The sequence below is a fragment of the Dipodomys merriami genome, unplaced genomic scaffold (genome assembly GCF_024711535.1).
Source record: "Dipodomys merriami isolate MVZ:Mamm:240054 unplaced genomic scaffold, mDipMer1.0.p SCAF_16, whole genome shotgun sequence".
Lineage (NCBI taxonomy): Eukaryota > Metazoa > Chordata > Mammalia > Rodentia > Heteromyidae > Dipodomys > Dipodomys merriami.
This window is the reverse complement of record NW_027202937.1, coordinates 25,594,848-25,621,451: the sequence shown is the minus strand read 5'-3', so window position 1 is coordinate 25,621,451 and position 26,604 is coordinate 25,594,848. Positions and strand designations below refer to the sequence as shown.

At 40.6% G+C, this 26,604-nt stretch overlaps 1 protein-coding gene across 1 annotated transcript in view; it reads right to left on the bottom strand.

The window, feature by feature from the left end:
- Adtrp (androgen dependent TFPI regulating protein) overlaps positions 1-24,693 on the bottom strand; it is a 63,203-nt gene extending 38,510 nt beyond the window's left edge. Inside the window, exons 1-4 of the mRNA XM_070024562.1 lie at positions 24,569-24,693; positions 23,766-24,006; positions 12,535-12,669; positions 10,113-10,214 (exon numbers count right to left, since the gene is read on the bottom strand). Coding sequence (XP_069880663.1) covers positions 10,113-10,214; positions 12,535-12,669; positions 23,766-23,918 — 390 coding nt within the window. The 5' untranslated portion in view covers positions 23,919-24,006; positions 24,569-24,693. The remainder of the gene's footprint in view (positions 1-10,112; positions 10,215-12,534; positions 12,670-23,765; positions 24,007-24,568) is intronic.
- Between the last annotated feature and the right edge of the window lie 1,911 nt (positions 24,694-26,604).

Below are 26,604 nucleotides of genomic sequence, written 5' to 3'. Positions count from 1 at the left end.
ACAACACAAAAGCATCTGAGAACTAAGAATCCGTGTGAGGGATGTGTAATTGTGGCATCAAGAAGATGCCTAGATAATATTCTGCAGAGTTATTCGACTAGTTCGTAATCCAAGGACCCATAGGAAGCAGAATTCCCAGTTAGGCACCAGTAGCTGCTAGGCGGGTAGAGGAGAAAAGGCCAGGGAGGAGAGATGTAGGGGCCCGGGGAAAGGCTATCTACTCCAGACCAGGGTGAGACTCCACAGATGTCTGAGTGTCTGCCTGACAAAACCACCAGAGCTGCAATGAGGGCTTTTCTGGGCTCCGTATCTAATCAGGAGGGGGGTTGGGTGTTCAAGCAAATGTGGCAGAGAATTCTCCCCTACCTACTCATCGTTCTGCGGTTGGGCATTTTCACTTCTCTCTCAAGATAAGGGGACTATAGGTTTTTCCTACCTACTATGGTTTTACCTAAGGTTAAAGTTCTTCTGTTAGGGAGTTTCTGCCTCTTGGTGTTCTCCAGCATAAAGTCATCCTTCCCACCCACTGGGGTATTAAACATGGTTGTCATGGAAGTGAAGATTAGTTGATTGGCACAGCATGGGGGAACCATTGGCAAATCCTCACAGGCTCTCCACAGCTTCAGATACTTAAATTCCCCCAGTAACTTCTCAGAAGCCAGCTACACTTTCCTGATCACCTTTGAAAACCTTTGAACTTGATTAGAAAATGAGATGCACTTTTTCCCCCCCCAACTATTGTTCTTCTGTTTTAAACACAGCCTTTCTGATAAACCACAAGGCATCAGTGAGCAATGGAATTTTGAAAGGAGGTTACTTTTGAGCACACATTGGGAATGCTCTGAGTTGGGATGAAAAGGGAAGACAAAACAGGCCTACTTGTGTTATCCTGTTTCTTGCACTGCAGAGATGAGGAAGGCAGGCACAGTGAATGCTTGATTGATTCTGATTATATAAAACCTTAAAATGGACCTGTAATCCTTTGGCAGTTCATTGTTAGTCTCTCTTCTGTTTACCTTAAGACTTCCTGTGGGGCAAGAGGGCTTCAGTGTCATTTTTTATTTTTATTTATTTATTTATTTCAGGCTACTGAAAAAATCCCAGGTTAGCTTCTGATTTCACTCTGAGTTTCAGGTATTCATTTAACCTTATTCGTTTCCCAGGTGAAGTCTGGAGAACAGTCCAACCTACCTTTGGTTGGCAAATGAGTGAAATGAAAAACAGGATGGCTGGAAAGTGTGCCCAAACAGTGGGTCAACTCTTACCACCTTAACCTCTCACTTACCCTGAAAGTCTATCCAGGTAAACACAAGGAGTGGTGAGTAGTTCTCTCCATTTTTAAATTATTATTATTAAGGAATCATACAGAGTTGTAAATTGTGGTTACAATTCCATAAGTCAGATGAGTGGTTCCCTTTTCGTTCCTGCTCAGAAGCTTTAGCACATATTCTGCAATGCTCTGAACAAAGATCTTCTCCATGGTGTGGCCTGCCCTGGCTTAATATTCTCCTCTTCCTAGATCACAAGACAAGTTATTTTTCAACATTTTCAGGTTCCAGGAGACATTGTTCTCTTTCCTAGGAAGATTCAGGTGCTACGATTTGAATATGATTTTTTTTCTTCACCAAAAATCATGTTGAAATGTGGTTGTTAATAAAGCAGGAGGTGGGCCCATTAGCTGGTGGCTCACATCTGTAATCCTAGCTACACAGGAGGTTGAGATCTGAGGATCACGGTTCAAAGCCAGCTTGGGCAGGAAAGTCCGTGAGACTCATCTCCAATTAACCACCAGAAAATTGGAAGTGGCGCTGTGGCTCAAGTGGTAGAGCGCTAGCCTTGAGTTGAAGGGCAGAAGGACAACCCAGGCCCAGAGTTCAAGCCCCATAACCAACAAAAAAGAAAAGAAAAATTAATGTCTTTCTCAAGTGACTAGATTTGTTCTCCTGGGAGTGGGCTGATTCTTTTGTATGCTCACTGATTCCCTCTCTCCTTGATGTGCCTGTTACTACTCTAATACATACCTCCACTATTGGATGCCATCCACAGGTGATGGGCTAAGTGCATGAAGGCTCTAAGGTATAATCACTCACTCTTGAACATCCCCTGCTAAAGAAACCTCTTTTGTTTATGAATTTCCTAGTCTCAAGGATTCTTTGACAGCAACAGAAATGAACTAAACATTAGTCTAGAGAAGAAAATGGGCAGAGCAGCTTTTAGAGTTTCATGGTACAACAGAGAGAGGTCAGAGAAAACCGAATGAAAGATGGCTACATTTGAGAATGTGACTCAAAAGTATTTCCACATCATATGGGAGGTGTTACACTGAGCCTCAGTTTCCCCTTTTGGAAGGTGATTTGTTTGTGGAGATGAAAGCATGCTAGCTTTCTGATTTTAGCTTTTTTGTTGTTGGTGGTGGTTGTGGGGCTTGAACTCTGTGCTTGGGAGCTGTCCTTGTGCTCTTCAGCTCAAGGCGAGCACTCTACCGCTTGAGCCATAGCGCCACTTCCGGTTTATTGGAGATAAGAGTCTCATGGACTTTCCTGCCCGGGCTGGCTTTGAACCGTGGTCCTCAGATCTCAGCCTCCTGAGTAGCTAGGATTACAGGCATGAGCCACCAGCTTTTAGCTTCATTTTTTGTCTTTAGAAAGAAACTCAAGGGAAAATGGATTTGGGGCTGTAAGACAGCAACTAGAACACTAACTTGGACTAGTGGAACAGAATATTGGCAAATACAATGAAAACAGATATTTTAACTATGTGATAGACTTTTTTGTCCCTTGTTCTTGTCCTGAAAAACAGGACTTAATGAAGGAAATGTAATCAATCTTTCCTGAATTTCTACTTAGAACCTTAAATTCAGGAAGAGCTCCTAATTTTCCTTGTAAATTGTCTTTCTTTTTTATTTACCGTTACAGTTACAGTTACATAAGTCAGGTAATGAGTACATTTCCTTTCAAACAGTGTTACCCCTTTCCTATTCCCCCTCACCCCCTGCCCCCATGACTCCTTTCCCCCGACAAGTTGCAAAGTTCATTTCCAGCATATTATCTAGTGAGTGTCACTGTTGCATTGGTTCACCCTTTGACCCACCATTTCTGTGATTCCCCTTCCCTTCCCTAAATCAGATAAATATATATACAAGATAAAGGGTATAGAAATAAAAAAAACAGTGACAGCAAGGAATAAACCAAAGTGTGTGTGAGGGGGAAAAAGAAATAAAAAAGAAATAACTGCAAAGAGTGCACTAGAAAACCTCTTGTTTCCATTTCCTTGGAGTTCATTTTGAGAAGCATCATTTCATATGGTCATATCTACATACTTATTGAGTTATTGTTAGCCTCCGCTACAATTCACCACACATACTGCCACCTTCTAAATCCTCCCATTTTCACTCTCTAGTTTTTTAAATTATTAACACTTGTAGCCAAAAACAACTCCAAATTCAAAACCCTCTGCCAATGTCCCAAATACTTAACATTCACGCTATTCCACCTCTTCCCTCTGTATTTATCTCCTATTCTTTCTCTCTTTGATATTAACCCTGCTCTTGCCAAATTGAGTGTACTAGGTTGAATAGTGTTCTCTTTAAACCTCATGTTCATTTCAAAATCTCAGAATACCACCTTATTTGGAAACATGCAAATGTAATTAATGGAAGAGATCCTAAACTGGTGTCCTTATGAGGAAGAGAGATACTGAAGTACAGTACATGCACATAGAAATGTCGGTACAAAGACAGACTCACACGGGGAGAACATTCCATGTGATAACAGAGGCAGTGAATAGTGTGATAAGCGAATAAGCCAAGGATTTCTGGTCACACTAGAAGCTAAGAGAAAGGCATGGAACAGATTTTCTTCAAAGACAGAATGGTTTGAGAGAGCATGGTTCCCCTAGAAAACTTGATTTCAGCGTGTCTGAAATTAAGACTAGTTTACAAATTATGTTTCTGCTGATTTAAACCATTCAATGTGCACTTTGGAACCACATCCCTGGCAAACTAATATAGTCATCTTGTCATGTTTGATGTCCTCAGCTGGCCTGGGTTGGGCCACTTCTCTGCTTCTACTTATACATCACTTGCTTCTTTTCCACCTATTTGTAGAAATCTGGTTCCACTCTCTACCTCATCATCCTTTTCTACTCTTTGCAGCAGGAAGTGGTCTTTTCCTCTAAAATGAATGCTCATCCTTTTATTAGAACCTTTCTGGAACTTGTTGGCCCACGGTGGTTTCTTCTTTTGAATTTTTACTGTTTGTAGGATGGGAATCTTTGATTTTTTCAACATGATTTATGATTAGTGACTAGAATATAAATGTTATAAGCTGGTAAAATAATAACAAAAAACCAACATAATGAAAATAGGAGTTTTGGGTAGAGAAATTTAAGAAGTTTAATTTCCTGATTTTTTTTCTGTTGTTGTTTAAATAACAACTATACTAGGATCTGAACTCAGGGCCTGAGCCACACTCATGCTCTCCTGCTAACTTCCTGAGTTTTACACTTAGCTTCTCCATGTAGCAACATATAAAATTTAACTTAGGCATTAAAAAGAGATTCTATATTGTTTTGTCCTTTCCTCTACCAGTTGAGCCACAGCTCCCCATCTAGCTTTTTTTGGTAGTTAACTGGAGATGAATCTCATGAATTTTCCTTCCCTGAGCTGGCTTTGAATCTAGACCCTCAGAACTCAGCTTCTTGAGTAGTTAGGATTATAGGTATGAGCCACAGATACCCAACTTTGAATGGGTTCTATTTCAATATAACTTAAATACTTAGGCTTCTGATCTTGTTCAGTTGATTTTGTAGCTGGCCTAAAGAAATGGGCCCAACAAGATGAGAATCTGTCTTATCCTCTACCACCCTACCTAGTGCCTAGTCTGTGCTTGGTACATTCCGTAAGTTTAATGACTATTGGTTGTTGGATTGTCTTCTTTTTCTATGGAAATGCAGCATCATTCTTTAAAATAAAAGCTCTAGAGCTAGCCATGATAGCTTAGGCCTTCAATCTTAACTACTTCTAGCTGTTTGATAGAGATTGAAGGATAATAGCTTGAGGCCAGCTGGAGCCAAAAATAAAAAAGTGCACAAGACTCCATCTTGATCAATGGGCTAGGTCAAGTAGCACACATCTATCACCTCAACCTATGGGGAAAGCACATTGGGGGTATCTACCATCTAAGCCATATGGGAAAACAAAAAGAGGATGGCAGTCCTGGGTACTTGGGCATAAAACCCATGTGATTATTTTCTCTTGAAAACAACCAACAAAGGATTGTCTGGGGTGTGTTACTATAGGAGTAAAGCACCCGCCTAGCAAGTAAGAGATACTGAGTTCAAATCTCAGTACTGCAAAGGAAAAAGAAGCAAAGATTTACTTTTACTATGTCTTCAAAAGTTTAGTCCATAGTGCACTGGGCCTATGGTGAGGCAGAACACCATAGTGGAATGGTGTGGAGAGCAAAGCTATCACACCTCATGGCAGCCAGGAAGCAGAGAGACAGGAGAGGAAGAGTCTAGGGACAAATAACATCCTTCAATGGCATGTCTCTGTGACCTGCTTTGTCTAAGGTCCTATCTTCTAATAGTCCAGTCAACTTTGAGCTCATCAATGCAACACTCTGAAGATCCAATCAGCCATCAATAATACCACCAACTAATGGTCAAGTCTTCAACACATAGCTCTTTGGGGGGATACTTCTTACAATGGTGGTGCTTTGCAATCATTCTCCAAGTGAATTAATGACAAACATATTCAGAAACTAAGTAACTGTATTTGGTACTTTTTCATTTAAAGAACCAGGAAAGGCTATCCCTAGACAGCAGATAATTTTGAAGCCCCCATTAATATCAGTAATGCATTTTTGTTTCTCTGCCTCTTATTCTGAAAAGAGAGCAGGACAATGGATCCTGGCTGGGAATTCTTACATTTGTTCATGATAATGATTTATACTTAATGCAGTCCTTGGCAGCTTGTAAAGCGCGTGGGCACACATTCTTAATAACTATGCACCATTTTCAAGTGCAAAGGGGCTCTGAAGGGCAGTTATGATCTATTTCACTCCTCTATTTGGGGATGCGGGTTGATTCCCTAGAGAAATGATTTCTACTGGTCCCCTCAGTTAGGATCTGATACTTTTTTTCAGTTACTAAGAGTTCTCTTCCTCCTATTTAAATCTGTCTGCTCTGGTGCTATCTTTAGCAAGCATTTAGATAAGACCTGAGGAGTTAATGTTTTCCTGGCAAAACCTGGAGGAATACTTCGTTGTTGCTTTCCTTCTTTTATGAAGACTGGAGAATTGCTTAGCAATAAAACAGTCAGGTTGATCTACTTTAGCTAAGGCAGCCAGGCCCAAATGGGAACTCCTCAGTCAGAGAAGACAGCTTTGTTCATGGTAGATGGACGTGTCCCATTCATGTTACTATTTTGGCTGAATACATATAAGGGTGGGGAAATGTCCACTAGACAGAACAGCCAGTTTTGAAGCATTCTGTTGCAATGATGTGCTCCCAATTAGTTAGAAAAGTTGGGCTAAGTGGATTCCAAAAATGGGTTAGTCATGAAGTGTCTAGAACCACACTGTGTCAAAGGGGAAAGTTCTATTTCTGAACTTGATGACAACTGCTCATAAAATCCAGGCAGCATTATAAATGGCACACACACACACACACACACACACACACACACACACACACACACACACACACACACACACACAATTCCAGAACTACAGCTAGAATAGCAAACATAACGAGTATCATGAATGGAAGGACCTTTCAAGCACTGAATGATCCTTGCAATATAAGGAAATTATTATATCGTGAATTGGGACAGTATAGGAACTGATTCCCTTGAAGAGCAGCCCTGGCCTCACACAGAAGCAACTGGTAACAAATGTCCAGTGAGACAGCCCACTGTCACGCTGGATGCACATCCTATCCACTCTGGTTACCATGAAGGGCACAGGTAAGGGAAGAGTTAACAATCTAACCCAATCACCATTTCTTTACTCTGAGAATACTTGAAATAATCAATTTACAAGTAGAAAAGCTTTATTGTGGCTCAGAGTTTCAGACATTTCAGTCCATGATCGATGGCCCCATCATTTTAAGCGTAGGAAGAAGCAGTGCATCGTGGCAGGAATGTAAGGTAGAGCAAAATCTCACATTTCATAATGGCAAGGAAAGAAGAAAGAGGAAGAACAAGATGCTGGGATCCCACTAACCCCTCCAGGGGCTCACTGTCAATGATCTAAAGGCTTCCCACTAGGCCTTGCCTCTTACACTTTTTACCATCTGACAAAAGCACCATTTTTGGAACCAAACTGTTAATACATACACTTTTGGAGAAACACTTTACATTCAAACTATAGTGCCCAGCAGTGATCATAATACAGTAGTTGACACTAATATGAAGAAACTGGAAAAGAGCATTCCTGAAGGAAAAGAGAATTCAGGGGCTGGGAAGGTGGCTCAGTGGTAGAGTGCTTGCCTTGCATGCCAGAGGCCCTGGGTTCGATTCCTCAGCACCACATAAGCAAAAAGAAAAAAGCCAGAAGTGGAGCTGTGGCTCAAGTGGTAGAGCGCTAGCCTTGAGCTGACGAGCTGAGGGACAGCGCTCAAGCCCAGAGTTCAAGCCCCATGACCAGACCCAAAAAAAAAAAAAAAAAAAGAGAATTCAAGAGTGAAGAACAGAGAATGTCCAGAGTAAGGAAGAATCTTCAAGAGAAGCACAACATGCAGCTACAATGATACACAATTTGTAGCAGACACCAAAGGAAAGCAGGAAGTTTGGGGATGACTGCATTAGGGACACCTCAAGCCAGTTTTGCTGATACTGATGTTTTCTCCCTCTAGAAATGGCTCTTTGGGGAATTTCTCCAATTAAGTTAAGAGAAATACTAAAGCACTGGTGTCTGACTCAAAGCAGGCTGCTTCCTCTTCTCCTTGAGTCTTAATTAGCCCTACCCCAGCTCCTGCCCCTTCTCCCTAGGTGACTTGTTTGACCAAAGGGCAATGGACAGAAAGACTGTTTCCATGGTATAAGATATGCTTTGATAATTATTTCATGGACATGCTACATTATCCAGTTCTGTGCTTCAAAAATGATCAACAATCCATATGGTTGTTTATTTAGCAAGGTCACAAATACTGGGCATCACATTCATAACTATTTGGAAGAAATCCAACCATACATCAATGTAAAAATATGGATCCCCAAAGAGGCAGCTCATAGTCATAGCAAGAAAACCACTAGATGAGCTCACAAAGCCTTGAGAATATGCTTGATATAAGGGTTTAACCCCAAATAAAAGGCATTTTCAAGACTCTGCATTTTAGTTATTTTATTTAATATGTAGCTCAGCGAAATATTTCCAATTACTACACTTTCTCAGAGGTTGACTTATTAACATACAGATGGGAATTTTGGACTTTTTAAAATAAAAATTCTCACTTGACTATGCTAATTTATCAAGCAAAATAACATCCTATTGATTGGTCAGTGGTGAACAGAGATGAAACCACAAATTCTGGACTAAACTATGTACCAATGGCAACAAAGAGAGAATTAATCTCTGATTACAGTCCTAGCTGCATCTTGGATGCATGAGCTAAGTGATGCAGGCAAGTCACTTACCCTCACAACTATTTTATTTATAAAAATCAAGATTGTAGTAATTGCTAAAGAAAGGCATGTGAATGAAATGAACTCATCACTTAGGGACTTACCTACTTTCTATAGTATGACATGACATCAAAAAGTAGAAATAGGGGAAGGGAAGGTGGCTCAGTGGTAGAGTGCATGCCTTGCATGCATGAGGCCCTGGATTCGATTCCTCAGCACCACATAAGCAAAAAGAAAAACCTGGAAGTGGCACTGTGGCTCAAGTGGTAGAGCACTAGCCTTGAGATGAAGAGCTGAGGGGCAGCGCCCAGGCCCAGAGTTCACGCCCCATGACTGGACCCCCCCCAAAAAAGTAGAAATAAATGTGGGTATCTCACAATAATATTAATGAGGAATTTGGAAGATGAGAAGTGAATAGGAGGGGATTCCTGAGAGGTAGGGCTTAGTTAGTGCATAGATTTTTGTCTTGAAAACTGAATTAGATTGGAACTAAAGCATTTCATTTGGTCAATGATCAGTAGAACAAGGAGAAACATATTTAAACTGAAGTAAGTTTGTATTTTTTTCTGGATTGGAGGACATGGGAAAAGTGTTAATGGGCTAAACTACTATTCAGCTTTGGTAATCATGTAAATTTTAAGATGGGCAGAGGAAAGCCTCTGCGTGAACTTGGAACCTTAAAGTACTAATGTCTTGTGATTCCTCTTGCTTTTAAAACACCTTTCTTCCTAGAATCTAAAACCTTCTTTCAAACTCCAGAATAATGTGAATGTACACTTGTTGAACCTTTGAAATCTGAGTTCAGATTTCAAATCAATATCTGGTGTATTTACTGCTCAAGAGTTAACCCTAGTCTTCTGATGGAGACCCGAAGAGCCCTCCAACCCTGATTGTCTGGATCATTGTTACTGGTATTAGGATTCCAGTGGCCTGGACATCTCAGAACAGATTCTGTTTACTATTTAACTCATCAGAGCACATGAGTGAATAACTAATACATAAGTGAGTAAATGCCATCGTAAATATATGGCACAGCCCTGAAGAAGAGTCAGTGAAGGACCCCCTTGCTAAGTGTTGGGATTCTCTTTCTGTATTGGGTTGGGTTTTACTTGGTGTGTGCTTTATTTTCCTTCCTAGGTGGAGTTTAATTATTTGTTAGAAGTGGCAGGCACTTCCTTTTCAGGGTTCCAACTACCAAAAGATAGTCTGTCCTTTTGGTTGCATGTCTTTACAATGACCTCCTAAGCCACATAACAGTAATCTGGACATCTCCTCTGCTCTCAGTGGACTCCCCAGCTATAATAGCAGGTTCTGTTTGTTTTATACCTTCAATGTGTTCTTAAAATAGTGGCAGGTTGAGGAGGAGGAGGAATAGATGGGATATTTGGAGCGGAGGACCACTTTAGAAACATGAATAAGGTACTTCAGAGTTTCAAGTAGAGATGCCATTGGCTCTCTATGTTCCCCTAATTTGTCTTTCACTCACCATTGCATGATTCAGCCATACTGGAAAGATGTTATCCAGGGCCTTGGGGTAAACGAGATTTCGATCATAAAAAAAGAGGCTCCAGAATGCCAAAAATACGAACTGGAAAGTGAAACACACAAAAAAAATCGCATCATTAGTTCTGTTTTCCAGTCATAGCTTTCTAAGATCACCCAGAAAACATAGCAAAATGAGTACCTGTTTTAAGGTTTGTTGTACACACCTCATAGAAATGTAAGATACAGAGGCAAATGATTATTGTAGAATTGCTCTGTCTGTTCTTTTTGGGAATTCTGGTAGCTACAAGCCTGCTTGACTGCTTGAGCTCTGATTGTAGGAGTCTGAGATTACTGTTACTTGGTCTGAGGATTCCAGAGGGCTAAACATCTCAGAATAGATTCTGTTTACTATTTAATCAATCAAAGTATATAAGTAAATAAATAATACAGGCTTGACATGAGTAAATAAAGAATACAATGTTCTGGTGAGTTAGGGGTCCACTTTTTTCCTGGCAGACTTGCTTCTTGCTCCTTCAAGTCTGTACCAAGGATGCTGAGAATGAGGCCTATGGAATAGCTTGGGTCTTAAAATTCTTTGCCAAGTCTCTCTCTGATTTTATTTTTTTTTTGTATGGCAATCCTGAGGTTCAAACTCATGGCTTGGGCTCTGTAACTAGCACTCTACTACTTGAGCCACAGCTCCACTTCTGGCTTTTTTTTTTTTTTTTTTTGCTGGTTAATTGGAGATAAGAGTCTCACAGATTTTGTTACCCAGGCTGACTTCAAATCATGATCCTTGGATATCAACCTCCTGAGTAGCTAGGATTACAAGCATGAGATACCAGTGCTCAGATTTGAAAGTAGGCACAACAGGGAAAACAAAGGAGAGAGGCTCCTAGTGACAAGCTCCTGGAATCATTCACCATCTAGGTAACTGAGGGTTAGATTTCTTCAAGGCTCAGACCTTTGCACTCACCTCCAGCTATGGTACTCCTTGAGAATCTTGTCAAAGCATCTCTACCCTGTGCTAATAAAGCCAATAACATGTTTGCGATGGGGAACTAATAAACCTCTGATCTTACCATTTCTGGAAACTTCATGGGCCTAATTTTTCAGATTTAAAAATGAACAAATTTATATTATTCACTTTAAAAACTTGATCTTTAGGAAACTTTCTGTGTATGGAGGTGGAGGTATTCTGCAAAGGAAACTAGAGTGCAAGTGTTTGCTTTACCTGAGAACTCATCAGTGTTTGGAGTTTCATTCTGCATTTAGTTTTGAGCTCTCAGTGTCAAACAGAGGAGGACAATGGAAAAGGTAGTCATTTCGAATCACAGGCTCTGCAGGGTAGCCAGAATGCCGGCTGTCTGTCTGTTTCCCTTGTAGCTAATGAATGGGAACACAAACAATGCCATAACTCTGTGGACAACACAAGCTAACAAGCTTACAGTGCCTAGCATCTATCTGATGCCAGCTCAGTCAGCATAGCGAACGAGGGATTTACTGTCTGCTCTTCCCTAGACCATCTTTCTCTCCTACGTTGCCTTTTCCACATGCCAAGTCTGAATGTTTCACATCTTTAATATTCCACTTGATGGCTTTCCACTTGTACAAGTAAGATATGTTTATGGTTGCAAATAAAACAATGTATAAAAGGGAAATAAATCACTTCTCTACCCAGGGGCCTCCATTCTCATCACCCTGACAAAATTCAAAGTTGTCTCAGTTGTACAGTCAACCCTCAGTATCTGTGGGGCATTGGCTCCAAGAACCCTCATGAGGGCTCAAGCCCCTCATCTAAAATGGCATAATATTTCCATTAAGTTATTATAGTATGTTGTATTATTACATCATATTACTCTATTCTATTATTAGTCCCTAAAAATTACCTCAAATTATATTATATATTATTTATAATATTTATCATTAGATATATTTTATAATATATTATATTATAAATATACCTCTTATTATATTACTCTATTCCATTATTATTATATAAAATAGCATGATATTGCGATTATAACCTTAATAACCTTCTAGAATTTAAAATACCTAATATAACTATTATAATGTTTTAACTATATTTTTATTTCTGTATTGTTTTATGCTTATATATTTTGGGTTCACAGTAAATACGGATTGCTGATTATATTGTGATTAAGAAAGTTCCTTCAAGCCTTCTTCTTACACAGCCATAAGGACCTGGCATTCAGATTTCACCAAGATACATGATCAATGATAAAGCTGATGAGAAATAGATTCCTCCAGACCCTGGCCAATGTGGTGGCGGTCCTCATACAGGACACCTATGTAAATGCAGTTGGTCTGGCTGACAGCAATGAGTCTGTATAGCTGCCCAGGAAGAGAGCCTGTCCATTTGTACGTGTCTATTCAACTCTATGTACATCCTGGTAACTTACGGTGGACAATGGAAAAGCCAGCGTGGTAAAAAGCAGATCTCTGAAGGCAGTTATGAACTTAATGTCTTTTCTTCCTTGAATTCGTTTCAGCACATCATCCAAGCAGGCGACCCCAAAGAAAATGGCCTGCAAGAGCTAAGTTCATTACAACAAATGAGGACATTTTCATTTGCTTTAATTAATACATTCTTCACTGATAGACACCCGCATTCCTCTGGGAGCAATGTTGGTTTGGGAAAGAGGGGGTACTGGGCTGTTTTGGTTGAGAGCCAATTCAAGAGCTGGGCTTCCAGCTCATTGGGCCTTGACCTTGCTCACTAAAACTGATTGAGGTAATTTGTTAGGGGATAATAATGTGTACAGTATTTTGTGTAATGGATTTGAGCTGAAGTGAAAAACCAAACAAAGAGTTAGCTTCAAAGGAGGATGTAATGAGATAAGACATCGGTAGGACAAACTCCGTCAACAGCATGTGGGCAAAGCGCCAGCTACAATGTAGCATGGCCAGGTGTCTTGCTAGAAAGAAAAAAAGCCTATGGCTGAAATCTCACTAGGAAAACATGCGCAAGGGTCAAGGGCATTGGGATGGAGCTGTGTGGTGGAAAATGCACACAATTGTTTCTGGCTTAGCTAGATGAAGAGCCACATTTCCTGGTTCCATAAAGTTGCTGCTTAAAGGCCTTTAAATCCTGTGGATTTAAGTCTACAAGATAGAGCTAGGAAGCTATGATCTCTGATATGCTAGTTAAAGTTCTGGAAGATCTGTTTAGGCCAAAGGAAGTACGGGTTTACTGTCCTTTTCTGAAGTACTTGGGACAAGAGGTATTCCAGAATTAGAAAATTGTTTTTCAGATTTTGGGTTATTTACATTTACATATACATAAGGTATCTTGGGAAGGAGGTCCAAATCACAAATTTCATTATATTTTATAGTCTGAAGTTAAGTTTGTACAATAATTTTAATAATTCTGTACATGAAACGGTATTTCATGATGTGAAGTCTTCCACTTACGCTGGTGGTGATGTTTGGATTTGGGAGCATTGCAGATGTCACATCTTAAAACCACAGTGTGTGACATGGAAAGCAACACTCTGCTGATGTTGAGTGTTTTTCACAATCTTGTGACTTCTACCTTGAGGCCTACAGAGCTACAAATATGTAGCATGTGTTGGTTTTGAGTTCTGCTCATGTCTGAAGCCATGTAATCCTTAGAAGTTCTGCATGGATATACAAGGGATGGTCTGGGCTCTGTTCTTAGGGAACAAGTCAAGAAAGTGGTAGAACTTACAGGGATCTGGGTGACCCATCAAGCTGGCTGTTGGGGAACAATGTCTGAGGTCTGAAATCTAAGAAAGATCTTACATAGTTGGCCTCGTGAAACTCCCAGGGCTGAGGAGCAGGCAGGAGAGTTTAGAGATGGGAAATCAGTTACTCCTTTCAGATGGATCCTAAGACCTACAGCACCACATTAACTGAGAGATTTTCAGAAAGGCAGGACTTTCCCTTTCTCTCTCCCTCCCTGTTCCCCAAATGGGAATTTCACTCTCTGAAACGAGGGTCCAAGATAGTTCGGATTCTCTGGGGGACAATATATAAGCAAAAGTCCTAGAACCACTGGATTAGACATAAAATTATCACTGAAACATCTTACTGACTACTTAAAACTTTAATAATTGACTTCTGTTCATCATGTGTTATGTGTCAGACACTGAACTAAGGTGTGTGTATGTGTGTGTGTGTGTGTGTGTGTGTGTGTGTGTGTGTGTGTGTGAATACTTGGGCTTGAACTTAGGGCCTAGGCAATGTCCCTTCATTTTTTGCTCCAGGCCAGTGCTCTACCATTTGAACCACATGTCTCCTGGATTTTTTTGCTTGCAGACAAGTCTTTTCAGCATGAGTTGACTTCAAACCACAATTCTCAGATATCTAACCTGGTTAGTAGCTAAGTTTTTAATTCTCATCACAACCTACTGAAGATATGCTGTTATCAACCTACTGCATCTACTACCATTTTACAGACAAGGAGACTGAGGTGCAGGAATAGGAACAAGCTTGCTTAAGGTTGCGTAGTTTGCATCTGGTTCTTGAACCAGACTTTCATACATGATTGCATGTCTAAGAACAAGTCACAAAAAAGCACTATAGGAGGTCAGAAGAGAAACAATTGTTGCGAGGTGGAAAATTTGACAACTTAAAAACCAGTGATGCTTGACTTTTACTCCCTAAGATTCTTCTTGGTCCTGGGAGTACGGCCTCAACGTCTGGATTTTTAAAAATCAGTACTAGAGTTTGAACACAGGGCCTCATACTTGCTCTACCAATTGAGCCACACCTTCATTTTAGCTCCTTGGTGGTTATTTTGGAGATGAAATCTACAGACATTTCTGCCCAGGGTTCTTTCAAATGTAATTCTTCAGATCTCAGTTTCCTGACTAGCTAGGATTAGAGTAACAGCAGAACCTTTAAAAAGTCATCTGAGGTTATTCTAGTCCTAAAGAGGTGAAATCCACCTGCCTAAAGAAAGCTTGTATTTGGAAATTTATACCATCAGGTGGGACCAAGTAGATGTAGGGGTTGAACCTTCATTTGGAGTAAGATTAATGAGAAAGAGGGGAAGAAAAAGAGAGAAGGAGGAGAAGAAGGAGAAGGAGGAGGAGAAGAAGAGGAAGAGGAAGAGAAAGGAAGAAGAAGAAGAAGAAGAAGAAGAAGAAGAAGAAGAAGAAGAAGAAGAAGAAGGAGGAGGAGGAGGAGGAGGAGGAGGAGGAGGAGGAGGAGGAGGAGGAGGAGGAGGAGGAGGAGGAGGAGGAGGAGGAGGAAAATGAGGGAAGAGGAGAGAGGAAGAGGAGGAACAAGAACAAGAACAAGAGGAGGAGGATGAGAGCAGGAGGGAGGGGGAAGGAAAGAGAAGGAGGAGAAAGAAGAAAGGGAGGTGGAGAAAAGAGAGAAGAGCAGAATAAAAGTTCTTGGAAAATATTCTCATCTAAAAGATGGAAGGGAGCAAGAAAACAGCCGAGAGAGCAGAAAACGGTCAGGTGGAAGAAAACAAAGTTTGGACAAGAATCCCATAGACCATAAGGGAAGAAGCAGCTTCACACCAGAAAAGGGTATGAAAAGGCCATGGTTTTAACTACCGGTTATTGTTATTGGGACTTTCAATATTTAGCCAAGAAGGACTGTATAATTTGGCTGTGGAGTCACTGGCATAAGAGTGTTGGAACAAGTTCCCCAACCCCATCTCCACCCACCCAGCTCTCATCCAGCTCACCCCTAGTTTCACTTCTATGTGCTCAGCCACAGAGGCAGCTGCCTTACTCTGGAATAGCAGCCACAGGACTGGGCCTGGGGAAAGGGGCCTCCTCAGTAGTTCATCATGCCCTGATCATCTGCCAGCCCTTCCCTCTTTGGAGGCAAGGCTGCCTCCACAAGTCAAGTACACGTGACTGGCTGAGGCTAGAGCTCCCTGCAGCCACTGGGAATCAAGAGCATCCTTTCTCTTGCTTTTCCTAGTCAGCCTATAGAAATCAGATCAGGGACACACACACACACACACACACACACACACACACACACACACACACACACACACACATTCCTCTGGCCCTCTGGGGTTCTCTAGTGTGAACTTGCCTCCACCCCTTGGCTCTCTATTGGACCCCCAGGCACCTGCCACATCTTCTGGGGCCAACAGTGTGTAGGAAGGTTCACAGCCAAGGCTGACCCATCATCATCTGTACCAAACCAAGCTACATTTTGAGAGCCCCACATCCATGCTCTAGAAAGAGGCATCGGGGTGTTGTGAAGGTGAGAGTTAGGGCTTACAACAGCTACTAACACCAGGCAGAGTGAGCTGGAGGATATGGAGGGTGAGATGCCATGAACTCTAAGAGAGACTTCAGTGGACTGGGATTGAGGACAAGTTTAGTTTATCCAGGTCATCACTGGCTTGCTTATTCTCCAAAACCAATGCAATACAATCCAACACAATCGTAGTGTTTATAAAATGCACAGAGAAAGTCAGGTACCAGTGGCTCATATCTGTAATCCTAGCTACAGAGGAGGGTGAGATCTGAAGATGAAGGCCCTGAGTTCAAGCCCCAGTACCAGCACAGTAAACAAAAACACAAACCAACAGATCAATTTTGAGAGAAAGTTGCCAGAGACTCACAAATTTGGAATCCTAATGCCTTATCAATCACTCAGAATGTAACTCTGTTTAGAGGTGGAGTCTTTTCTTCTCTTTAGTACTTGGTATTGAATTCAGGTCTTTGCTCTTGCTAGGCAAGTGCTCTACTACTTGGACTATGCTCTCCTTTTGCTTTTAGTTTATTTTGCAGATAGGGTCTTGGTGCTTTATCCCAGGAACTGTAACCTTCCTATTCCCCATCCGGCCAATAGCTGAGACCACGCATCTGTACCACCATGCTTGCTCTGAGGCAGGGTTGTTAAAGAGGTAATCAAATAAAATGAATACATATGGGAGGCCCTAACCCAATAGGATTGGTTCTCATAGGACACATAGAGGGAGACCATTAGAAGACATATCCACAAGGGTAGGATTCAGAAGGAACTAGCCTTACTGGGTCATTGATTTCAGACTTGTAGTCTCCAGAGCTGTGAGCATTTTTGAGCTACCTAGCCTGTGGCAGTTAGTTACTGTATTCCTAGCAGTCTACAGTGGCATTGAGTGATAGAAACAATTAGTCTTCTTTAAAATATCCCTACAAAATTACTATCATCTCCATTTCTCAACTATTTTGATTGCCTGAGAAAGTGGATTTCAGTATATCTCCCTGTTTAAATTTTATTCAGACCTGCCATTCTGATTCACTTTTTCTCCTGATCCTTCACTAATTCTGCTCCAATGGAGTGTTCTATGCCTTTTCCTGAAATGCTGCTCTTCTAAGTTTGTTCATTTCTGTTGTCGCCTGACCATACATACATAACTGCCAGTGACAGAGATGAATTTACATTAAAAAAATTAATGCAACTTAAGGAACTGCAGCTAAGAGCTATATTGGTTCTACATCCTGAGTCTTCATCCTCCACAAAAATCTTAAAATTATCATAGCAACATAGCCTTTTTCAGTTTATTAAGTTCATTATTTTTAAGTTTATTATTATTATGATCCTTGCCTTAAAGCCAAAGCCCTCTTAAACTATCCCAGGACATGTGAACTCCTTCTAATTGCAAAATGATTCTGGAGAGGGAGGTTCCAGAAGTTCTCTGTGCAAGACATTACAATTCTTCATAAGTGAGTCAACTAATTCAACACCCAGCACAAGGCTCTGTGCCTGACTCCACTTGGCTGGGACTTTCTTTTCCCTTCCTTCAGCATGATGCAATCCTGCAGTGTAAGGCTACTCCAGAACAAAAGAGCAACCAGGGCTTGCAGAGATAAATGGTGTTGAAGTGGTGTTGAAGTAGCTGTTTGCTACAGAGGATAGAGGTCTATCTGAATTAATAGCTAAAATACTATTTCACTGCTCATTCATGTGCATTTAGAATGAGAAAAAAGAATGAAATTAAGAAGGCAGGAGGAGAAATAATGTGAAGGACACTCTCTGGAATGAGGAAAAAACAAATGAGAACAAAAACATCATGAGGAGGAGCACTGGTAGCTCACGCCTGTAATACTAACTACTCAGGAGACTGAGATCTCAGTATCATGGTTCAAAGCCAGCCCAAGAAAGGAAAATCCATAAGACTCATCTCCAATAAACCACCAGGAAACTGGAAGTGGCTTAAAGTGGTAGAGTGTAAGCTTTGAGTACAAAATCTCAGGGACAGTACCCACAACTGACAGCCCCACAACTGACAAAACAAAACAAGTAAAAAAATACATATATATATATATATATATATATAAAATGAATGACAAAATATATCATGACTATATATATATATATATATATATATCATGACAAAAATAAGTATAATGAGGTAGCTTAAGAAGAAATATTAGAATGCTTGGCCAATGTGAATAAATGATGGTTACTGGCTTTGATAAAGTGTCTTGAGACAGAGTAGCTTACAGATGTGGTGGGGCTTTCTAGAAAGTGACTCATACCTATTAGAATCATGCTCTGGCCATCAATTCCCTCAATTAATTTAAATACTCAAATTTCTATTACACACAATCTAGTCCAGGACCAGCTGGGTGTTGATCTGCCTTTATTAGAAATGAGGGAATGACAAAGAGGAAGAATAAGGAAAGCAGGAGGAGGTGAAGAAGAGGTGGGAAAGGGATATTTTTGTACATGTAGTACTGATATGATGAATTCTCTGGAAAAACAGAGTCAGGGATTCTAAGACACACCTGTGCAGATCTCACTGAGGTTGCTCTGGTAACATCTGGAGAGGGAGAGAGGAAGGGTTAAGCAGGCCAGAGGAAGCTGATGGTAGCAGACATCTGGAATCAGCTGGCCCCTTGGGAAATTCTGGTGCGGAGTGGGCCCTTCAAAATTGTTCTGGAGCATCTGGGTTGATTCCATGTCTTGGCAATGGTAAACAATGCTGCAGTGAACATGGTGGTGCTGGTAGTTTTAGTGTAGTCTGGTTGTGGTCATTTGGTTAGATGCCCAGGATTGGGATTGCTGGGTCATAGGGAAGGCCATTTTACCCCTTATCAATCAGCCATTGGATGCAGCTGCCCAATGAGAACTCTGCATCTTGGCAGAGGTGCTAACATCTGTCTGGGCAATTCTGGGAGGGAAGGTCACTATGAGCCCTCAGGGGCCCCGTGCTCTTTGTCCTAGGAGCTGTGGGATAAATACCTCTGCTCTGGGAAGAAGGGATGATACAGACTTCTTCAGGCACAGAGAAATGACATAATTGCTTAAAATCACACAGTAAAAGAACAGAGACTCATGTTCTGCTTCCAGAAGCTAGGCTGTCATTCACTGATGTCTCAGTTATGTAAAGACTCAACCACAGTGCTGTCTGTCATAGTTGTTCAATAAACGATAGCTACTTTAGGAAGCCAGGGTGATTATTACTGTTGACCAATCAATCTTAACCCTTCATCTCTGTCTGAGAGTTCTCACATTAGCCATAAACCATTAGTCAATGTGTTTGACAGTCATGTTTAAATGACTGATGAATGCATTAACTTGATGGTAGAAATTATGGGTTCCTTCAAATGTCAACGTAGGTGCTATCATATAAATGGAACCCCATCTTCTCACTACTTACAGGCTGCCTTGAAGTTTGGTCTATAAAAGGATGTCTTTGGATCATTTCTTCCCCAATCCTTGTTTCTGAGGACCTCTATGACAGACAATGTCATCTTGGGAGCTTGAGGAAAAGGGGTCAGAGCTGCTGATGGCTTAGAGGGCAGCCTTTAAATGAGGAGTGGAAGGTCTTATCTCTGTTCCCAAAAGGAGACAGTCAGGGGAGATGGGGACTGAAGGGATCACCCCAAAATTTTCCTGGAGATGCCAGTTATATGATGCCACCTCTGACAAAGTTTCAGAATGAAGTTTAGTTTCAACAGGGGAAATATCAGCAAGCCCAGGAACCTGTAGGTCAAGTTGTTGTGGCTAAACAACCTCCTTGAGTCCTTTACACCTACCATTGTGGCAAACACAAGGGAGAAATGTCAGCTAATAAGGGTTAGCAAGAACCCAGAAAGTAAAATTCCTGGTTTTGATCAAATTAAGAGCTGAAGACTCTTAATATGGAGAAGGAAATGGATTAGATAATGCTAAACATAAGCAGAGACAGAGATCCTGAGAGGAGAGAGAGAGACAGAGAGAAAGAGAGAGAAACTTGGCCTGAAGTTGGTCAGCAAGGACTTTTAGAAAAACTATGAGATTTCAAGGAAAAGAAATGAGGGCAGGAGTCTATGGACCAACACTGGTGAGACAGGGAGCTTTCTGGATCAGCCTTCTTGGAGAAAGGGACCTGAGGCTGGGTCATTAGGTGAGCTACTAAATACAGAGTCTAGGATTGATTCTTAAAAGCAGGGAAACCATTTTCTGATCAGCACAGCATAGGTTTCAAAGAGGTCATTAAAACAAATCAACACTGAATAGAGCTTTGGAGACTCTGGAGTCTGAGTGATGAATGAATAGGAAGAGGAAGAGTGAGTTCATCCAGATAGAAATACAGGAGTCTGGAATGGGGAAAACAGAAAGATCAGAGAAGAAGGGATACACCTGCACCTGGCAGAAGGAAGAACTAATGCAATTTGGCAGCTGATTAGATAGGGCAAAAAACTAGGTCAACGCCCAGATATGATTGTATGACAAGGTCTTAGGGGATGAAGAGCCTTGAGCACTTATGTGAACTAGAATTAAGACATCATGGAACTGGCTTACAGTAGAATCAATCTATCATCAAAGCCATATTTTTTTAAACAATACTAGTAGCCGAGTTTGAACGGGGTGGGGGGTGCCTAATGCTTGGCGTTTTTACTTGGATAACACTCTATCACCTGAACCACACCTCCATCCTGGATTTTACTGGTTATTTTGAAGAAAGACTCTCATGGACTTTTCTGCCTGGCATTGACTTTGAACCTCAGTCCTCTGGATCTCAGCCTCCTAGGCTTAGTCACAGTTCTATGAGGTTGAACATTTGTATTGTATTTGACTACTGCAGCAATACCAGCCCTCTTCCATTTAGTTGGTGTGTTTTTGTCGTTGTTGTTTGTGGGGTGTGTGTGTGTGTGTGTGTGTGTGTGTGTGTGTGTGTGTGTGTGTGTGTGTGTGTGTGTGTGCTGATCCTGGGGTTTTAACTCTGGGTCCAGATGCTGTCCCTGAGCTTTTATGCTCAAGTAAGATGGGTGTTCTTACACATGAGCCATAACTCCATCTACTTCTAGCTTTTTGGTAGTTAATTGAATAAAAGGGAATCATGGACTTTCCTGTCCAGGCAGCTTTAATATGGATGTTAAAATCTCAGCATCCTCCTGAGTAGGTAGGATTATAGCCACCCAGAGTTTTAATATAAAACCAATGAGAGATACAAACTTCATTTAAAACTAAAGGACTCAGCATTACATAAACATGGGATTTTTTGTTTTATATTCTGTTTATTTTTCTCATAAAATTCTAGATTGGCAGCAAGCAATCATCTTGTATTTTCTAACACCCTGGAGCTATGTTCAGAGCTCAAAGTTTTCAGGGTGAAAGAATGGCATCGCCCCATTTGTTAGGAAATGGAAAGACTTGGAAAAAATTATATGAAGTGAAGTAAGCCAGGCCCAAAGAAACATAGGTCTCATGGTTTCCCTTATTTGCAATAACTAGTATATGTCTGGGACAAGCAGAAAAGGTCAAAAGCTAGGTACATATGGCCAGATAAGATAATAAGCGAAATGAACCCCAAGATAGGAACACAAGTGGTTTTTTCTTTCTTGCTATTGTTTCTAACATATTTATAATGTGCCATGTGATTTTTTTGTTTCTTTTTTAAATTTTTATTTTTTTATTTTTTTATTGTGAAAATACTGTACAGAGGGGTTACAATTACATGGGCAGGATAATGAGTACATTTCTTATCAAGCATTGCTGCCTCCTCCTTTGTTTCCCCTTCCCATCCCTTCCCATACCCCCCAACCCTCCCTACCCTATCCACCTCACCCCCAAAGTCGTAAAGTTCGTTTTTCGAAATAACGACTTGTACATCTCATTGTTGCAATGGATCCACCTGTATCCCTATTTGAACAATTTGTTTTTTCCCTTCCCCTCCACAAATTATACCAACATCAAATACAGTGAAAGCAGGGGTTATAATAGGTGAGGGACATACAAAGCAACAAAAAATCATCTTATAAATATGTTAGAAACAATTGCATGAAAGAAAAAAACACTTGAATACTTACCTTGGGGTTCATTTCCCTAACATCAACGTATCTGACCTTTTCTGCTTGACTCAGACATACACTGGTTAATGCAAATAAGGGAGGCCATGGGACCTATGTTTCTTTGGGCCTGGCTTACTTCACTTAATATAATTTTTTCCAAGTCTTTCCATTTCCTAACAAATGGGGCAACATCATTCTTTCTGATGGAGGCATAGAATTCCATTTTTTGTTTCTCTGTATGTTCCTCCCCCACTGTATAACCCGTTTTCACTATATTTGATGTCAGTGCCCTGCATCTTGCATATACACTTCTCCAACTTGGTGAGGGGAAGGGTAAAACAAAATGCTTAAATAGGGATACATGTTGACTCATTGGAACAATGAGATGTACAAGACACTATGTTGAAAAAGAACTTCACAATTTAGTATTTTTACAATAAAAAGCATATTTTAAAAAATCATGAGATTTGACCATGAGAAGAAGAGCAATACCTCTAGGCCTCTTTAGTTTGAGCTCTCAGCATTTTTTCTCCTTTGCATTTCAGTATCTTTTTCTGACCCACAGATAAACTCTCCTTGTCAAATGAGGAAGGATTATGATACAAAAGGCCTGACATATTCTGTCCAGTTTCTGAAATCAGGTTAATTCAACAGTATGTGGTCAGCGAGGTTAAGAAGACAAGAAAGGATTACATTCTAAAATTGGTGTTTAAATGGTTGGAACTTTGTGTTTGCTACTCAGTGGGGGTGATTTGTCCTTTCAGATGGAACTTGAGCCTATAAAAAATTGAAGTGGGGGCTGAGCATGGAAAAAATGTGTTTGCTTTTCTTAGATAAATCTGTTAGTCTGTGTGTGTTGTTAAGATGGCATTATTCTTCCATTGGAAATCACACTTCCTACACAACATGCTGCCTTCTGCCACTCTGCCTTCTCCTCACAGACTTTCTTGTGTAAGGTTCAAAATCTTTTGTATTTGTAGTCAAGCCAATGGTGAAACTATTACTTTGGTCCCCTATCTGGTTTCCCAGATGAGATTCTTTTCAAAAGAGCATTAACGATTAGCCAGGGCTAGGGATGTAGGTAGGTGGTAGAATACTTGCTTAGCCTGTAGGAAGCTCTGTGCTGGGTCCCCAGCATTGGCATAAAAATAAGCCATTCCTCAGGCTCCCAAAATCCTACACCAAGTATCAACAGCACACAAGCAAACAAGTCACATAACCCAATCAGCCCAGTAGCTTCAGATAACTTCCAAACTGGATTTTCAGAGGAAAATTAAATAAAAGACAAAATTTACCAACAAGGGAAACAGCAGACAAACAATAGAATTCTGTATTTAGTAAAAATCCAAACATGATATAAGGAGAAGAAAAGTATACCATGGATCAATAAATTGATTCCTGATATGAGAATATAGACTTACCAGATTCAGGAGTGTCAAGTATTTGGACTGTATACCACCTTGAAAGAGTTGTGATCTCTCATGATCCGTTCCATGTTGTGGGATGTAGTAATTGAGAAAAATATACCAGTTTAAGACGAGAAAGTGGTATATGCATGTTGATGTCTTCGTCATGGAGACCTCTGACCAGGATGCTGTGATACCTGGAGTCTTTTGTGGTATCCTCTGTGTTCAAGCCTAATGTCTTATGTGGGCTGGAGAGCTGAAAAACACACCCATCTGAGACTGAGTTCCACAACAGTCTGGAGTTTGGTTCTCTCTAAAGCAATTGTCCTGATGAACTTCAAGGCAATTTCCGATACATATATTTACATAATGATAGAAAATCTGTAGATTAGGCTTCAAGGAAGAATGAAGCAAATGCTGCCCTTTGTCCTGGGGTTGGTGGCATAATTAGATGACTTTATTATGAGATACCAACAGATTCTGAGCATAGAAATGTTCCCTTTTACCTGTTGTTAAGAAACATAGGGTACCTAGGACAGCGAGGATGCTAAGAAGAAAGGAAAAATTGTATTTTGTTCTTGAGATCTCTGAGGCTCTCAAAAGACTGAAACAACCTTTGACCCTCCAGGGAACAAAACCAAGGATCCATCTCTGTTTCTCTCTGTCTCTCTGTCTCTGTCTTTGTCTCCTTCTCTCTCTTGCTCTTATTCTCATATCTTTACATTAGAAAACAAAGAGTTCTCAGATGCTGCATTTACATTTACAGTTCTGTACCCAGAAGGAAGAAGCCTATAGGAAATTAGCCATGGCACAAATACCTGAGTGTAGGCATTGCTGAGAGGGCATCAGAATGTCTGTGCTGCCCTGGAGATGACAAGGCATGATTTGGCCCGGCAGAGTGCAGGACTCTGCTCCTGCCTCTGGTCTCAGCAGCCTCAGCAGAAGGGGACCAGGAGCACTGTGAGGCCTTGTGACATCATTCACTGGTTGCCCTGGGCAACTGACTCAGCTGGTTGAACAAATTCCTCAGAGAGCTGTTCCCAGAACTGTTCTGTAAGTCTCTACTTGGTGGTGGTGTTATTGGCGATTTCGCCAAGTCTTTTAAGAACTTGGAGAAAGAACTACAGAGGGAACATAGAGGGCTAAAACCAAAACCAAACCCACCTAGTAAATGCCAAACATCGGGAACGGCTCATGGTGGGAGAGCAGACAGAGCCAGCAATGGAACCAGAGTTTCTAGGTCTTCATCTGTCAGGGCTGCTATAGCAAAACACACAGTTGGAGGCTTATAAATATTTTATGACAGGCCTGAGGGCTAGAAGTCAAAGATTGAGGTGCTGGCAGATTCCGTGTCTGGTGATAGATAATTTTGGGTTTGTAGATGGGGCTTTTCACTGTATTCTCACATGGAGGAATGAGAAAAACTGCCTGAAGGATCCAATCACTTCTCCCCAATCCTAGCATCTCTTACCATCACCTTAGGAGTGAAGGTTTCAACACAGACATGTTACGCAGACACATTCAGATCATAATCATTCCCAAAGGAAAGAATGATCCGAAACACAGGTGATATAATAACCTTATGCAAAACACAGCTTGGGCTAAAACTGCAAATGATAATGGTAACAAGTACTTAAAAAAAGGCTTACTACTTGCCAAGCATTGTTGACACATTAATCGCTTTAAGTCAATACTATGAACTTACCACTGAAAGCATGTGTTTCATGACCAATGAGGATGAGAGCTGAGGTATAGACTCTAATCAGTGTATCTGACTGTCACAAAAAATAATAATAATGGGCGCATTGCCTATGCTCTAACTCAATATGCCCTTTTCTGCCCAGTCCCTTTTATTCCTTTATTCTCATCAGAAAAATTCAAGAAAAGGTCAGAGATGTTTTTTGTAACAGGGTACCTATGAGTTACCATGCTGTGTCCTTTAGCATAATTTGTTTTCATTGAGACACAAGAGATTTACTGATTTTATCCTTTTCGGTAATAACCTTGAGCATAAGTTTACACAAATAGGTAAAGATTGAGGCAAACATGAAAAAGGAGGGGAGATAAAGACCAAAATCTCTGATATTGTGTCCAAACATGAAGACTGGCCTTTTACTATCAGACAATTTTCTTGTCATTTCTCACAAAGGCAACAGATGAAACCTCTCATTAATTTTGATATGGTTATTCCAAGGTATTTGTAAGAGATCAAATGTTTGACATCAGTTAATTGTCGGCATTTTAATAAATAGTAATATAAAATATACACATAGAATGGCATATAAACATTATCCAATATAAACTCAGTATCCATATTTTCTTATAAACCTTTCTATAAAAGTTCTGCCTAAAAGAGAGCCCTAAATTGTGACCATCTTCATACCTATTGTATCCCAGTTGAATTACCAGATACATTTTTATGAAGAAGTCTGCCCAGCTCTCCAACCAAGAAACCAGGTAGAGTTTTGGGAGGCATACAATATTTAAACTAATACATATGAAAACCTGCCCATTACCTACATTTCTCCTTTCTTCAAGAATTTGGAAGACTTGTGTCATATTGAGGAATAATTGGAGTGAAGTGAACATTGTTCACAGACAAATTAAATAAAAAACCTGACACAAATTTAATTATTTTTGCACAGGAAATATTTTAAAATATAAGCCTAAGCATTTTTCCCATTTTGATTTGAACACTTGTAGGTAATTTCCTTAATAAATGTGACTTTCTTTACCATGGCTTACCCTCAAGAGTAAGGAAGACCGGAAAATGAGTCTAATTTGCCAAAGACTTGCTTAACAAGCACTAACGAGGCCAGAAAGATGACCTGGGGAGTAAGAGCAACCTAATCCC